Below are 14,888 nucleotides of genomic sequence, written 5' to 3' on the forward strand. Positions count from 1 at the left end.
GTTTCGATTGGCAGGGACGGGCTTCTCCACAGGCGTTCCAGTTTCCAGAAAGCTGCCCAGGCTAGTGGTTTTCTTCTTTTTTGGTCTCCAACACTAGAGCCCATCTTGGAAACCAAATACTTGAAGTCTGTGACATGGTTGATGGTACTACCATAGACTTAAAGTGCTGGTTGGTCGTTACAGTTTGCAGTCATATATTCTGTCTTAGGTGCGCTGATGACAAGGCCTAGATCTGCTGCTGCAGTTGCAGTCCTAGTAAGCTGTGACTGGGCCCGGGCTATGGAAGATTCCAGCAGGGCAATATCATCAGCAAAATCCAGGTCATTCAGCATCTTGGCAGGATACCTGATTGACCGACGTGGGTAGGTAACAATTCCAGCGTCAATTCCAGAAGTTGATTTCATCAGAAGGTAGTCTACCAGGATAATGAACAGGAATGGTGCCAACACATCACCCTGAAGCACTCCAGTTGTTACTTGGAAAGGCTCTGAGATACTGCCATCTACCATAACGGCAATATTGGAGTCGTTGTAGAGCACCTGGATGGCATTGACCACAACCTTTGGTATTCTATAATGCTGCAGCACTGAAAACATGACAGACCTGTTGATGGAGTCAAAGGCTTTTTTGAAGTCCACAAAAGTGACTGTTAAGGGAAGTTAGTACTCCTTGAAGCCTTCCATGATCCTCCTCAAAATGTGTATTTGCTGACCACAGCTGCGACCCGATCTAAAGCCAGCCTGGTTGCTTCGCAGTAAAGGATCAATGTGAGGTCGGATCCTGTTCAGAAGGATCTTGTTGTACACTTTTGCGGCAATGGACATAAGCGAAATACCACGGTAGTTTGTCATGAGAGAGAGAGGTCACCTTTCTTTGGTAGAGGAATGATTACATTCGTAACCCATTGACGTGGCGGTGTCAGCGTTGAGAATACTTCCATACAGAATTCGAGAATCATATCAATCATGCTATCCCCTCCTCCCTGAAGTGCTTCTGCGGTTATAGCACAGTCCAATCCTGCTGCCCTGTTGGTCTTCATGGCTGCTATTGCTTCGACTACTTCTTCACAAGTTAGGGGCTCAGTGATAATAGGAAGATCTTCAACAGCTGGTGCAGGAAGTTCTGAAGCTGCTGTGCCACTGTCGTTGTTAAGGAGGGAGCTAAAATTTTCCTTCCATTCCTCAAGCAGTTCATGGTCACTAGTTGGAGCTGATCCATCTCTCTTTTTGACTTTCACCCCTTTCCTTGAGTTCGTCCCAGAAAGCGAGTGTATAATTTTCCAGGTGGTGGTATAATTCCCCATCTCGTCGGCCAGCTTCAAGTCTTCCATCTGCTTATTGAGGGTAGCAAGCTCATCATATTTATAAGAGTTGTTAAAGCGGGTGTTCAAGTTCCTCCATCTTTCTCTAGATTGACGAGACTTTGAAATGGAGTACCGCTTTTTGGCCTCATCCCTTTCAAGTTTAAGTCTGATGGTTGCATCTGATACCCAACTTGGTAGTCCGCATGGCTCCTGCTTTCCAATAACTTTCTCAGCAACTTCACGAACCGCTGTTTCGAAGGTCTCATACCTCAGATATGGGTGTGGTGTCATCCATGCTCAAGACCTGGAATCTGTTTGATAGCTCCAGCTGAAATTCCTCCTTTGTATCAGGATCTTGCAACTTCTTCCAGTTGAATTTTGGTATCTTGCAAGGTTTTCCTTTGCTAGTTCGCAGACTGGCAGCTAGACGGATGCTCACAATACGGAGTCCATTTCTACTGAGTTGTATGCTCGACAGTTGCGGAGAGAATTTACCCACTTGCTGTTTATTAGAATTTGATCTAACTGTGCATGGGTTCATCCAGCTGGATGGGTCCAAGTCCAGAGACGGTTCCTGGGTTGCGAGAATCTCATCTGCATGGGTTCATCCAGCTGGATGGGTCCAAGTCCAGAGACGGTTCCTGGGTTGCGAGAATCTCATCTGGGCCGGTATGAGATTGTACTCCTGGCAGGTGTTGACCAGACGCTCACCATTGTCATTGGTTGAATCAACCAATCAATTGAATTAATTCATCAATTTAAAAAGGGCATTTCGTGATCCACAGTATTATCCACCCACTTTTCTCAACAAAAGTTGAGTTTTTTATACCATTGCAACCTCTGGGTACATAATTTTTATGTAAAAAAAAATCTTGCAGATTAAGTCGTTTAGCAAACATATCGCAGTCTAATACACATAATCAAGCATAACTCGCAAGCACAAATTCAGAACCAACTGGAATTTTGGGAATAAGCTTTTTGTGTAGATATCTACTGTAAAATGTAATAATAAGAGGATGAGTTAGGATCATGAAATACACAATTAATTAATGAATTAATAATTCTTAAATTGTAAATTAGTAAATACATTCTGTATTACATGTACCTACAGCCATATTGTAACGTTTGCTGAGGACGCCATCAATGGGCTATTACAGAAATTAACGGCACCTACCCTAAAGAAGACATGGGAATCCCAAAAAAAGTGCCGTTAATTTCTGTAATAGTGATTATGATATTAGGTGTTGTATACTTGGCGATAGAGGCTATAGGTTCTGCCATGATCTAGTTTTGCTGTGTATGCATATTCCATAATACATGTAGGTATTGTACCATGCTTGTATTTAAACTTGTAAAATGCAAATATATTGACAATGTAACTCAATATTTAATATAACCATAATTATAGGTTTATGAATTATTATATGGTAATTAAGGTGGCCCCTACATGAGAAAGGTTGGTAAAGACAAAACTATTGATCTTCATAAATATGCAAATACAATGACACTAAACTATTCAGCGCATCAGGCCACCATATATCCTATCACCGTACCAAGTTAGAAGTTGATCGGTGACTTCGTTTAATGGTAATGTAGGCCAAATATGCCAATGAGCTCATAAATATTCATAAATATGCAAATAACATGACACAAAAGTATATACAGCATATGAGGCTACCATATACTATCACCGTACAAAGTTTGAAGTTAATCGGTGCATAGTGGAATAATGACAATGTAGGCCGATATGCTAAGAAGGTCATTAATATTCATATAATATATAACAAATAACATGGCACAAAAGCATACAACACATGAGGCCACCATATGTTATCACCGTACCAAGTTTGATATAAAATTGGACGGATTGAGTGTGATACCTGAATTTATCGGTCAAGCTTGAGTTTTCAGATATCACGCGAGACGAAGTCGAGCGTGATATTTGAAAACGCTAGCGAGATCGATAAATTCAGGTATCATGCGAAAGTATCCGTGCAATTTTATCATTATTATGCCTTCAGAATCTGTTTTTGTGTCCATATGGGTGTTATGGGCACGGTAGATGCCGTATGCTGTATTACAGCATACGTATGGAGATGCTGTATTACAGCATACGTATGGAGATGCTGTATTACAGCATACGTATGGGCACGGTGTACCCCGTTGTCAGAATACGTAGTACGTATTTTAAATTTGTAACAAAATTAATTAATAACCCTAACCCTAAAACTAACCCTAACCCTAACCCTTAACCCTAACCCTAATCCCTAACCCTAACTCTACGTTTTTTCTTTTCTTTTTACCCCATAGCGACGGGTTGTATTACACTGTATAACATATCACGGGGACTAGTACCTTCAATAGAACTGAATACGTTGCATAAAGGGCCGTTAAGACACCCCTTTTCAACATCGCCGTCATCCAAAGACCCCATTATTCTGTTATGAGAACATGTTCGGTCACCCAAAAACACCTAATTTTTTCGTTTCGACATGTAACCAAAAGTCCCTTATTTTTCCATTTACACATCAACGAGTCCTCTATCAGTGAATGTGTTACTTCTTTTTAAATAACAAAGCCATTTGACACCATTTAGAACTAGAAATTCATCTTGGGCTTCTTTTGGCACTCACCAAGATCTCATTTAAAAAAGGTCATATTCTTATCCAAAGCCACCCCAATTTAGATCCAAACGATCCGTTTCACCCAATATTTTGTACATTTTCCGAATGCCAAAAATCATGCTCTCTTATGAATCGTTACTTATTAATAACCCAGTAGGGTAAGGACTGGAACCATACCCATACTGCTTCTATATTAGCCAATGATATTCCTGCAGCGATGGAAACACGTCAGTGTGGTATACAGGCTAGAAAATCATCGGTCGACTATGTCACCGCATTACAGAGTGTTCTAGAATATTCCCACAAATTATATGTTTAATAAGAAAGAGCTACGTACGGGTCTGCATGTGCTGCGTTTATGACTAAATTTACAGATACCACCGACTACAAAATGATATTAATTGTTGTACATGTTATTGATACGTGGCGTAAACAAGACCAGAGGACCCGCCCATACGCCTGAATGGATCGCTAAACCATGGAACCAGAGCACATCAACTTTACAAAATAAAAGCGAGACGCACAAGTGTAGTTTTCACAATTGGGACGTTTCTTTCTCTCAAATTCTGAAATCACAACTTTAAATTTGAAGTTTGTTCTACAAACCCATCATGCGTGTGTTTGGATGTTTGCTGTTAGTTTGGCTTGCCATTGGGACCTATGGAGATGCATTGGGAAGATTAATATTACTCAATGTCTCGTTTATTTTTATTTGCTTCGTTTGATTTTATCACATTATAGATTTAGATATCCTATTCCGTCATTCCTCCTTTTTTCTATCTCCGACTAGTTATTTCATTGCTACATAAGCTTCCTGATTCTTATTTCAAAATGTAGTAAATCAAATCGGGGTATTTTCCGTTTACTAAACACTTATTGTTTTGTTGATAATAGTATTACATTTTCCATTTATATGGCAATAGCCAAAAATAACGTCTGCTTGTATGGCTTTTATTTTAACATTAAAATGCTGCGAATCTATATATTCAACTTCACTCTAAATCTCTCTGATTTTTTTGCAGCCAGAAAAGAACTGTTCAATATACATGATATAGTCTACTTCGTTACAAATACATTCATTACTTTTTTTCTTTAACTATTTTTATTAAGAAAGATATTTGTTGCATAAATGTTACAATTTAATGTTATTTAATACTTGAACATTTTTCCAAATTTGGCTGCAATTTAATTCCATGTTTTAAAGGTTTTGACATATTGGTTTACTCGATATCTTTGATATAGCTTTATTTCACTGATGCTACTTATTTCCGTACAATATACATCCATGTTAGTTGTTTGTTTATATTTACATGTCCACTAGACCATAATTATTTAGGGGTAATTTGTAATTATGTCCTCATTTTAAGCAATGGATGCATCTTGACGTAGAAATAAGATGAATAATTTGTTAGTAACCTTGTATATACTGAAAAAAAATGTGCATACAACTTATGGCCCAATTAATACGAATTGAACCAATAAGTGTTCACCTGATCGAAGTCAACAACCTATGGAAAAGGGTCAGTATGAGGGCTATTCTGAACATGTATCGGTGTTGTTGTGCAAAAGATACGATACGCAGTAAAACTGCACTTTCTGCAATAACAAGTCATTGAACACAAGTAACAATGCGGCCTCTGTGCTGTGTACATCTATAAGAACTTTTCATTTTACCATTAAAATTGTTCTGAAGAAGGTAACTTTGAATCTGTGAAGAAGTACATGCACGTTTAATCGTCTTTGAAAGAAACTTTAAATTTGCAACAGGCCGGTAGTTATTTAGTGTCTCCGGATCTAAATCAGGTTTCTTGATCAGAGGAACAATTTGGCATGTTTTAAATCATCTGGAAATTTTCTATTGTCAAGTGATAAATTCATACATTGATATAAGACATAATGTTGTGATTGCCGAACACTTCCTTAAAGTTTCTTATAATTTAACAAGTGTTTATCAATGTGATGGCAACTATCTTCAGTGAAAGCATGCATTGCTTTTTATGCACGTGGTATTTTACTGTAGAGCTAACAAAGCTCTGATCACATTTATATCAGTTGTATTGATTTTGTTTAAGTGTGTTATATGACCACTTAGTTAATTGAGCTGAGGACTCTGTTTTTTAGATGTTTATGATCATGTCATAGAGATCCCGATGATCACCTCCCGAAGATTTGCACAAAGTCCAGTGATGTAGCCAGGCCTTTCTCATAGGTTGGGGTGGTTTTGGGTTTGGGTGAGGAGGAATATTCAAGATAACTTTCAAGTAACTAGGAAATAGTATCGAAAATGTTCAAAAATGTGTTAAACAGTACACAAACAGCATAGGTTATGAAATATCATTGTGGCCAGCATCACACAGAAGAAGGGGACAAAACTGAGTGGGGTGTGCGGCCCTGATTTGGTAAAATGATCTAACTTGAAAATCGATGTATCGAGAAAAAGAGCTTTTAAGTTTGAATACTTGAAATGAAGCACGGTGGTGATTTGAGGATATCGCCAATGGAAAGAGCGCCCTCACATTACCCAAGATATTGATTTATCTCAAAATGTCAACATTTCAAGTTAGATCGTTTTACCAAATCAGGGCCGTGTGGTGTAGCTGCGCTCTTTGCACCATGGCATTACCACTGACATCCTCTCAGCTGTGTTTACTGCGCCATGTGGACCTTAGCATAAAAAGGGGACAAACCCCCACCAACATGGACAACGCTTCATAATAATGCTATCTCATAATTATTGTAAATTTCCAGTCTAAAGAACTATCTTTAAATTTCTAGCTTAACTTGAAAAGCATGCGGAAGTATTAAAATTGAGTGAACCTAGCTAAAGCACGATTGAAGTGAATCATTGCGCAGAAACCGGTTGTATGGGTGGTGGTGGGGAGTGGAACCGTCGTGTGGATGACATAGGAAAAAGAAAAACACTACTATTCAAAAACGCAATTGATGCAGTGCTTTCTCTCTGTCCTTCTTTTATGTTTTAGGATTTGTGATTTACTGTCTATAAGGTTTTGTCATGTTTAGTATTACCATGCCACCCTACTTATATTTTGATCAGTTTGGTGTTAGGGGTGGGCGCGTTTTGATGGCATCATAAATTTTCAGAGCTATCTTAATGTGGCTGATTATAAAAAAATATTAAGCTCAACAATTATTATTGAGATCATGTGAACAAAACATTATTTATTACAGCTGGTAGAGACTGAGCATGAACAGCTGGAAGAGACTGAGCGTGAATTGTTGTTAACACTTCTGGAGAACATGAAGATGGAGGAACGTCAAATACCACCACCACAACGTAAGTTTATATAGACATTTTGTGACCAAAACCGGATATGGTAGCACAACAACTAGATTACCATAACTACAAGAGGAAAAGCAAGTTATTGGGATGCGGACACTAGATCTATGCAACAACTACTTCATACAAAGTACACATTTAATCTATCATACATAAATGTATCAGATTAATTTCATCTTTTGAGTCAAATTCCAATACAAGTAATTCAAATACAAAAATATAATAAGTACCATTTCAATAACCCCAGTTATCCCAGTTGGGTTATATTTTAGTATGTGATAAGCTTATTTCCAAACCGTGTTAAGTCCACAACCCCATGTGTCTCATTTACTTGTGTGATACAATCACAATTACTTTGACAAGTTTAACATTAGCAACAAAGAGTTGTCAACAAGCTATTATTTACCATAACAGTGTGGCATAACAATATGCAGACTATTGTTCTCATCTGGGACACACAGCCCACCAGTATTGATACTGTGCGTTTGCTTTGTAATATTGCAGCCAACTAAAATTATAATACCCATTGCAATGTCGCACAGGAAAATCATATACATGGGTTTGTGGACTTAACATGGTTTGGAAATAAGCTCTTCTTATATATTTATGCCACAATAATATTCTACTTAAATTGAATTCAAAAAGCATCCACACAGATTCAGATTCGAATAAAACCATCAATACATTTCAGTAAACTCCCATTAAGTCCAAGTGTATGGTAAATCAAAAAGATTCCAAAAAATGTAATAATATGGCTTTAACTGCAAACACGTTTTCACAATGAAACTATGCTGTATAGGCTAATGTGGGCTATAATGTCGTTCTTTACACGTTATTAATTTCCCCTAGTTTGTGGCTATATAGACAACAACAAAGTAATGATTCCATTCCCACCGAGGAACCCTCCATCGACACTGCTTCCAGAAGGTAAGTATTATTACATGTAGAAATATGTGATGTATCGAACCCCGTAAGAGGTACATGCATTAAAATGTTGAGTATTTATATTGCATTACACGCATTTATATAGCGCATCTACATCAAGAACGATGCGCTTGGAAACACAAGGAAGAACAGGAACAGTGGGATAAAAAGACAATTAAATAACTGAGTCTTGAGCGTCTTCTTCAAATGGATATGGAATCACAGTTTCTGACAGACTTTGGGAGAGCATTCCATGTTTTTGGAGCAGTATATGAGAAAGTGCGATTTGAAGCAGTGTGGAGATGGCGTCTGGTATTTGGTACACCTAGTCGAATGGTATCTGATGCAGAACGAAGACATGATCGTGCAATTTGGTACAAATGCAGACAAGATAAGCAATAACCAGACACGAGTCCGTATAAACACTTAAAGATGTAAACCATAATCTTTCAGATCTTTAAGGTGGTGCGTTCACGAATCGGTAGCCAGTGAATTTCTTGAAGGTAAGGTGTGTCATGATCTCGCTTCTGTGCACGGTGGATAAGCTTGGCCGCCCAGTTCTGTTTGTGCTGGATACGTTGTAAATCTGAGCTGGTGGATCCAAATAAGAGTGCATTGCCGTAATCCAAGTGCACGAGCAGATCGCATGTTGTTGTGATGCGAGTAATGTTGCGCAGTTGCAGATTGAGACCAGTGCATAGAGAAATAATATGAGGTTTCAAACAACAACGACAACAACAACAACAACAAGCAGCTTTATATATACCGCCGTAACATGAGCAAACACGACCTCGGCGCTTTACAAAAATATCTTAAACTACATATCTTACATTACTGATTAACAAATAAACAAAGCAGCATGAAACATGGGAAAAGAATTAGTCCGGGAATAAATGAGTTTTTGTTTGGCTCTTGAAAGAAGCTACTGTGATAGAGTTTCTGATGACATTTGGTAAAGTGTTTCATAACATTGGGGCAGCATTTGTGAAAGCGCGATCCCTTTGAGCAGTGAAAGTTCTGTTGACAAAAAGGCGAGGTTGGTCGTGTCCGGAACGCATGTTGACAGACGGAATGAAAATGTGAAGGAGTTCAGTGAGGTAAATGGGGGCTTGATTGTGCAGGCACTTGTAAACAAGCAGGGCGGTCTTAAAGATGATTCGCTGTTTGACCGGCAACCAGTGCAACTCTTGAATCAGCGAAGTGTTCTCAAGTCTGCTTGCCCGGAAAATGAGATGTGCAGAGCGGTTCTGGGTCTTTTGAAGCTTTGTATGTCTTTGGCTGTGATGTTAATAAGCAGAGCAGAGCTTTTGTATGTCTTTGGCTGTGATGTTAATAAGCACATAGCTGAATCAAAAACAACACGAGCCTTGTCTGCATGAGGGATAAACCTATCACCAACACGAAGCCTTACTGGTGGCAAATGACATTGGAGATGCTCTGCATTGTCCTCATTGAACTTGAGAAAGTTTGTTGTCATCCAGACATCCAGAACCTAATTTCAGTGCGTGAGAGAGCAGATGTGACGGAAGGTTGGTCTCGTGGGTCGAACGCCGACAGCGTAAAAATGAGACAATATGCCATATGCTATGTTCTCAAGATCTTACCAATTGGTGTTCTGTAGAGGAGGAACTGCCATTATGGAACATCGTGATAGGCCGTATCTAAGTTCAAACTTGTCAGAACAGAATACGTCAACATAAACGCTGGAAATGCCTACACGTGCGCTCGGCAGTCTTAACAGGTGCGTGCTCATCAAGAATCCTGGTGATTGTGTGTTGGTACAAATCAACAAGCTGATCGGCAGCAGCACAACAGTGGTGTAGGTTTGTAATAATATTTGTACATAATTTCTGTCTTCCAAAATTATGTGAATAGAACATGTTCCACACTAAAGAGACTGCAGGCAACTACTATAATTATGCCATATCGAGAACTTCGTACTGCACAAGTTTCAGACTTCATTTGAGCAAAATGTTGCGCTTTAACATGATATTTTTAGGTGATGTACAATATTTATGTACCGGTTGTAAAACTCGGCAAGGGGCTATTTTTTGGCAGGTCAAAATGAGGCGGTGGGGTGATTTCTGGCACAAATTGTTAAATAAATCTCTCGCAGTACACTGACCACTGGGCACACAAATAATTTGGTATGTGCAGGGGGTGCAACGGTTTTTGGCAGTTCGAGGGATGCAAGCAATTTTTGACAGGACAATAGGGAGGGGCAAACAATGTTTGGCACACCGTTGAAAATTGTATTACCCCCTCGTAATTATTGCACATCCATTTATTTATAACAATTGACTATAATGATAGACAAAGATAAAAAGACTAGTTTGCGTCTGACGTCATCTGTCAATCAAACTCCGAGCACGGTTTGTTTACAAGTGTCGTGATGATATGAGTTGCTGAACACGGCGGTAAAACCGGGCGCCTTATTGTTAATTTGGCACCTTTTAACATACAAACCATCTCAAAAGTGAGGTCTTAATAGTAGGAAACTTTTTTTGGCGAAGGCACCATGTCCACAATGCCTAGAAAAGTTGCTTTTTGCCTTGTAAGAGTACGTATTTTTCGCCATTCACTGCTATTCCTTTTCTCCGATCGGCACCAGCCAGATGAATCGACCTTCCTTATACGCGCTATTAGCCAATCAAGGATCGTAGAGAATTTGATTGACGGTGACGTCAGACGCAAAATAGTCTTCTTATCTTTGTCTTTCATTAAACTGTAGACTACGTGTAAATAGCAGATGAAGATGAAACAGTAAAACGTGTTGAGGTTTTCGTCTAATTGCTGCTTTTAATTTGTTGCTTTATGATCAACAGGTTTTGTTCCTGAGGATCCAAGGGCAGTGCTTCAAGAAGTACTTAGTGAGTACACTACTACTTTTCCTATATTCAATTATTGGACATCCCCAGTGCATTAATTAAAATTAAGAATGCGTTCCGCAAGCGTATGACGTAAACTACAAACCTCTTGAAATTATTAAACCAGTAGTCAATTTACTCAGTGTTGTTGCTAAGCAACCAGTAACTAAGATCCAAGCTTCTGTAAATTACGAACACGTTTAAACACATGTCTCTTTACCCCAACACGCCCATGTACTACAACATACTACTTGATATGCGTTGTTCGTGCGTGCATCCCACGTGGTGTGATGACGTAATCGCCGTAAGTGATATATAGGGACGGTTTCGATGGCCAGCGAACCCGTGTCGCCGACCTAGTGCTTGGCATGATATTGGTCTCGGGTTCGAAGACCACCCAGAGCAAACAAATTCGGTCTTTCCACTAGGAACAGCCAATGTCCAGAAATAGGTAGTTTTTGTCCAGGTCTGTCCAGGGTTGTCAAGGGTGGGGATTATCTGAGGAGGTTTTGTGTCCAGGAATGTACAGACAGCCAAAATCAAAGCAAATGTGTACAGGTTTGAGCAGGTTCGTCCAGGCTTGTCCAGAACATAGATCAAGGATAGTAACCTTGAGATACCATTTTCGTAACATGCATTACAGCCTATTGTCATAGGTGACTAACAAATGAATGGCATAGATTTAAGCATGTAATTGGAATTATTTACAGCCAACTGGTTACATACTACTTTAAACAGTCTCCATCTGAATTTCAATCTGTGGTTGCTGGGTAAACAACACTACTGTCTGTTCAATTCTAAATAATTATATTATCCAAATTAAATTGAGCAAATTTGTATGCATGTCTAAATGCTGATTAAGAACAACAAATATATACTGCGCCAATAAAGTATCCTTACACTTGGAAAAATAATCACAATTTCACAACTGAACAATATCGGGGTAAATTTGTTTTTTTAATAGATGCATTATCTAATCCTGCACATTATGACACCACATTGAATCCAATGTGACCTCAAGAAGTAAAGTTACAAGCAATTTAATAGACGAAAGTCCAGTTTTAACTGGACTTTTAAATAGACCATTCACACTAGGATACAGACCACAAATTTGTTCAAGCTCTAGTTAAAACTTCTGTAGGGAGTATTTGGAGGTATAGCATCCAGTCGAGGAAATAGGCATTAGTGTTTGACAATACATATGACAAACTCTGAGACAGGCCACCCCATGATAAGCACTTTGCTGGGCAAATCATCATAAGATCTGCATATTCAGATACAAAAACCTTAATAATCAGCATAGACAGTTTCTTTCACGTTCAGAGGGAACGTAATTACGTACATCACATTAATATGGGGAAACACCTTTCATTTACTTCACTTATACTAGGCCTAAGCATTTTTTTCACAATCTTTTCAGGTGATTATCGCCATGATTAGAGGTATGCCTGAGATTGAAACACGTCTTTTAAGAACTTTAAGTTTAAAAACTTGAAATTTTATGCAAAAACTCAATGTCAAGTTCAATCAATAGTACTCGTTGAGTAAGTTGAATGCTAAACAACAATTATAATAGCAGTAAAGCAGATATGGAACCTTTAAAATATGTTTAAATTTACTAACTTAGAAGTAAAAAAACACTATGTGTTTAATTTGGTCTCATTTACGTTATTTTATGGCAACACTCCGTTTTACTGATACCATCCCGAAGAATGTGTTTGTCACTTTTGGATTGGCATGGTCTGCTTTGTTAACAACGTTAATTGCACAATTCTGGGAGTCATGGCCAGTACTTTTTTGGCACCTCAAAGTTCAAAATTTGCACTTATTTTTTCAAAATGGTAAAACTTCCAGTGTTGCCAGGTCCTAAAAAGATATAAGAAAACATCACATGTAAAATTCAATTTTTGTACCTTATTGGGTAAATTTCAGAATTTTCAGCTTGAAATTAGCCAACATTGCCTAAAACACATTACAGGCCGTTACCATGGCAACGGATATCACAATGGGCGAGCAAAATGGATTTTTACAATCCAAACCCAAAGCCCTTCTAACCTATGAGATAATTTTTTTTGGTCTTTGCCAACAATATATGATTTTTAGATGGGGTGACTCTTTCTGTATTTTGCTCTGTTCATCATGTTTCCCTTTGTGGTCATATTCCTGTTGTTGCGCAGTGAGCGGCTCTGTCGGTTACTTGCGCGGTATAAATTTCCATATTATTATTATTATTATTAAAATGCTTTTTTTCATACAGATTATACGGTACAGAGATGCGGCAGAAACATATGCATTGACATTATCTGGTGTCCTCACAGATTTTGAAATCAAGATCATAGGGGACAAACAGGGTTGATTACTGTAAATCATTTTAAAATTCAATATTTGCGTAAAGTACTGTGATCATCAGATTAATAACAAACGTGATCTAGCATTTTAAGATTGTAATCAGACGGGCTTAACAAGAAGGAAAGGTCTCTTTTGGGTTCAAAAGGGGTACAATACTAAATTGTGTCCAATTTAAACGAAACTTAGTATGATGTGATCTTGATATTATTCCAAATATATTGGGGTCATTTCAAGGTCACCGGCCGCCGACCTAAGGGGTAAGGGAAGAGGGGTACATTCTAAAGTTTGTTCAATTTGAATAAGAATTAGGATATGTGATGTTGATATGATGCAAAACATAACGAAGTTCATTTGAAGGTCATCGGAGGTCAGCCAAATGTCAACTGTTTGTATAGCCGGGTCCTATGGGGTTCCTCGCAGATTTGGGGTCAAATGTCATTAATGGGGTATTTCCGGCACGCATGAATAATCTTGGCTAAAAATGTGATTTATACCCGAAATGCTTCTTCTCCTACAGATTACGTGGTACAGTAATGTTATTTGTACATCGACTTTGGCTATAACCGGGCCTATGAGGTCCTCACAGATTTGAGGTCAAAGGTCATTAAGGGTGGTTTTCTGGCACACAACTAAATATCTTCAAAATGCTTCTTTTCCTACATATTACACGGTACAGAGATGCGACTGACACATATGTATTGACATTAGCTTGTGTCTATGTGGTCCTCAAATATTTTGAACTCAAGGTTATACAGGGGACAAACAGGGTTAATTGACTACTGAGAATCACTTTAAAAATTAATTCAAAATGTTCTGCATATTAAGTGTTGTGATTATCATAATAATGCCAAAAGGGCTCTAAGCATAATGTTCATATATACGGATGTGAGACCGCAGCATATCTAGTTTTTTGTTTGTTAGTATGTATGTTTAAACATTTAAATCGGAATGATGAACACCAAATTTCGCTGTTTAATATGTCAAAAGTTACAACTATTGATTAGATTTCTTAAACCGTGAAGAAAGTTACAAATTTCAGCAAATAAACGGGTTACCGCGAAATGTAGTGGACAAGTTGCTTACGGCTGCATAAACTTGTTTAAGGATGTTGTATACGGGAAAATAAGAGTGAGGTCACCGAACATACAGGGTGTCTCAATAAAAATAGGCCCTGTGGATCGGGAGACATAACTTAAAATATCAGCAGTAAAATTAAAATTTTCTTGCATATTCAAAATCCATGAAGTGTCTTCTATAGATTGGTGCATAAATCATCAAGATCCGGTCACTTGTCACTGAGATAATTGAAAAACTACAAATATACTCATTTTTGGACCTTTCCAATGGGACAATACACATTAACAATGATGCGCTGCATTGTAGTTTAAAATTGAAGACATTAATGAAGTTAAGGGTTGACTAAGTATTGTTGGTCGAAACAGCCAAAAGATCGATTTTCATTATCTAAATCAATATATTATTCAAAAATAACACTGACATTGATATGTTTTGCAAAACTTCAT

At 38.2% G+C, this 14,888-nt stretch overlaps 1 protein-coding gene across 1 annotated transcript in view; it reads left to right on the plus strand.

Moving 5' to 3' along the window:
* Positions 1-7,087: 7,087 nt before the first annotated feature.
* LOC140140740 (uncharacterized) overlaps positions 7,088-14,888 on the plus strand; it is a 32,007-nt gene continuing 24,206 nt past the window's right edge. Inside the window, exons 1-3 of the mRNA XM_072162485.1 lie at positions 7,088-7,222; positions 8,075-8,152; positions 10,975-11,019. Coding sequence (XP_072018586.1) covers positions 7,186-7,222; positions 8,075-8,152; positions 10,975-11,019 — 160 coding nt within the window. The 5' untranslated portion in view covers positions 7,088-7,185. The remainder of the gene's footprint in view (positions 7,223-8,074; positions 8,153-10,974; positions 11,020-14,888) is intronic.

The sequence above is a fragment of the Amphiura filiformis genome, chromosome 19, assembly GCF_039555335.1.
Source record: "Amphiura filiformis chromosome 19, Afil_fr2py, whole genome shotgun sequence".
In the NCBI taxonomy this organism is placed as follows: domain Eukaryota; kingdom Metazoa; phylum Echinodermata; class Ophiuroidea; order Amphilepidida; family Amphiuridae; genus Amphiura; species Amphiura filiformis.